Source organism: Temnothorax curvispinosus, unplaced genomic scaffold (genome assembly GCF_003070985.1).
Source record: "Temnothorax curvispinosus isolate PA1 unplaced genomic scaffold, ASM307098v1 QBEX01000226.1, whole genome shotgun sequence".
Taxonomy (NCBI): domain Eukaryota; kingdom Metazoa; phylum Arthropoda; class Insecta; order Hymenoptera; family Formicidae; genus Temnothorax; species Temnothorax curvispinosus.
In genome coordinates, this window is record NW_020210006.1 from 1 (window position 1) to 1,424 (window position 1,424).

The following is a 1,424-nucleotide window of genomic DNA, read 5'->3' on the forward strand; positions in this document are numbered from 1 at the left end:
TAATTAGATTGAAGTTTATCAGTAATGAGATCATATTATAATATCGCTCGAAAAAAAGACAATAGTGTATTTCTTTCTTACTTGATATTCTCCTCAAACAACGTACCTTTGAAAACTTTATCTAAATAATCCATCGCTTTGATATTGTCGTGTATTAAATCTCCGCTATGCTTTGTATAGACCTCGTCAATTTCTTCACGGAGCTTGTCTTGTACGTTTTGATTTAACGCTAACTCATAAAGTGCGTGACTAATTGTCGTCGACGAAGTTTCAAAGCCAGCAATGAAAAATGCAAACGCTTGAGAAGCTATTAAATTATCAGTTAAATCTGAAACATCATTTTCTCTTTACTATAAAGAATTCAAGTTTTTATCGAACTGCTTAATAATTTTACAATTTATATATAATAAACTAGCTGGTTACTCGGGCTTCGCCCGGGAGTCGTTTTTCTTAAAACAACTTCATTTATGTTTCAATATCCTTATTGAAATGGATTAAACATGTCGTAACCAATCTTTTTCTACTCGCGGTCAATTATTTCCAGAAAAATTGGAACAATTTCTGATATCGGTTTCCAAAAAGATCGATAACGAAAAATTATACACTTTATGGCACTCCCCGGAAATTTCTACTCCTGTTTTATATACAATTCTTTAAGATTCGGTCAATTATTTCCCGAAAAATTGGAAAAATTTCGGATACCGGTTTCCAAAAAAATCGGTAACGAAAAATTATACACTTTATGGCACTCCCCGGGAAATTCTACCCCTGTTTCATATATAGATTCTTTGAAATTCGGTCAATTATTTCCCGAAAAATTGGAAAAATTTCGGATACCGGTTTCCAAAAAGATCGGTAATGAAAAACTATACACTCTATAACACACCCCGGAAAATTCTACCCCTATTTTATATACTTTTAATAAAAATTCGGTCGAATAGTTTAAGAGTGTATAAAGAACATACATACATACATACATACATACATTCTATTTTATATATATAGATTGATTATGTTCAATACAACTGTAATTTAATAATTTTAATCATAATAATTGATAATAAGAACAAAAATTGAGCATCTTGTAATTTTTAAACTAATTTAAATACAAATTTGTATAAGTCTTTATAAAAAAATTTTTCTATTAAAAAAATGCAATACATAAAAATAGTCAGTACTTACTAATATCGCCCAATTTATCTGGATGCTTCTTTAATTCACGCAACATATCAATGAAATCGTTCCTACTGATATTATTGGTTTCTCTGTAATCCATGGTCTCCATGATAACGCGTGTAAAGAATTTGACGATTTCGGTGTGCGGTAGAATATTACCGAGAATTTCGTAAAACCGCGGAAAAGATTCTTTGATTCTTATTCGTAACATATGTTTCCAGTCCATAGTCATTGCTTTTCTTCCCATC

General features: G+C 30.5%; 1 protein-coding gene across 1 annotated transcript; it reads right to left on the minus strand.

The window, feature by feature from the left end:
* Window positions 1–55: 55 nt before the first annotated feature.
* On the minus strand, window positions 56–1,418 carry LOC112467594 (cytochrome P450 6A1-like). The gene is made up of 2 exons (XM_025036304.1): window positions 1,183–1,418; window positions 56–328 (listed from the first exon to the last, which is right to left on the minus strand). Exons 1-2 carry the CDS (start codon window positions 1,406–1,408, stop codon window positions 78–80), a joined length of 477 nt encoding a protein of 158 aa, XP_024892072.1. The 5' UTR covers window positions 1,409–1,418; the 3' UTR covers window positions 56–77.
* Between the last annotated feature and the right edge of the window lie 6 nt (window positions 1,419–1,424).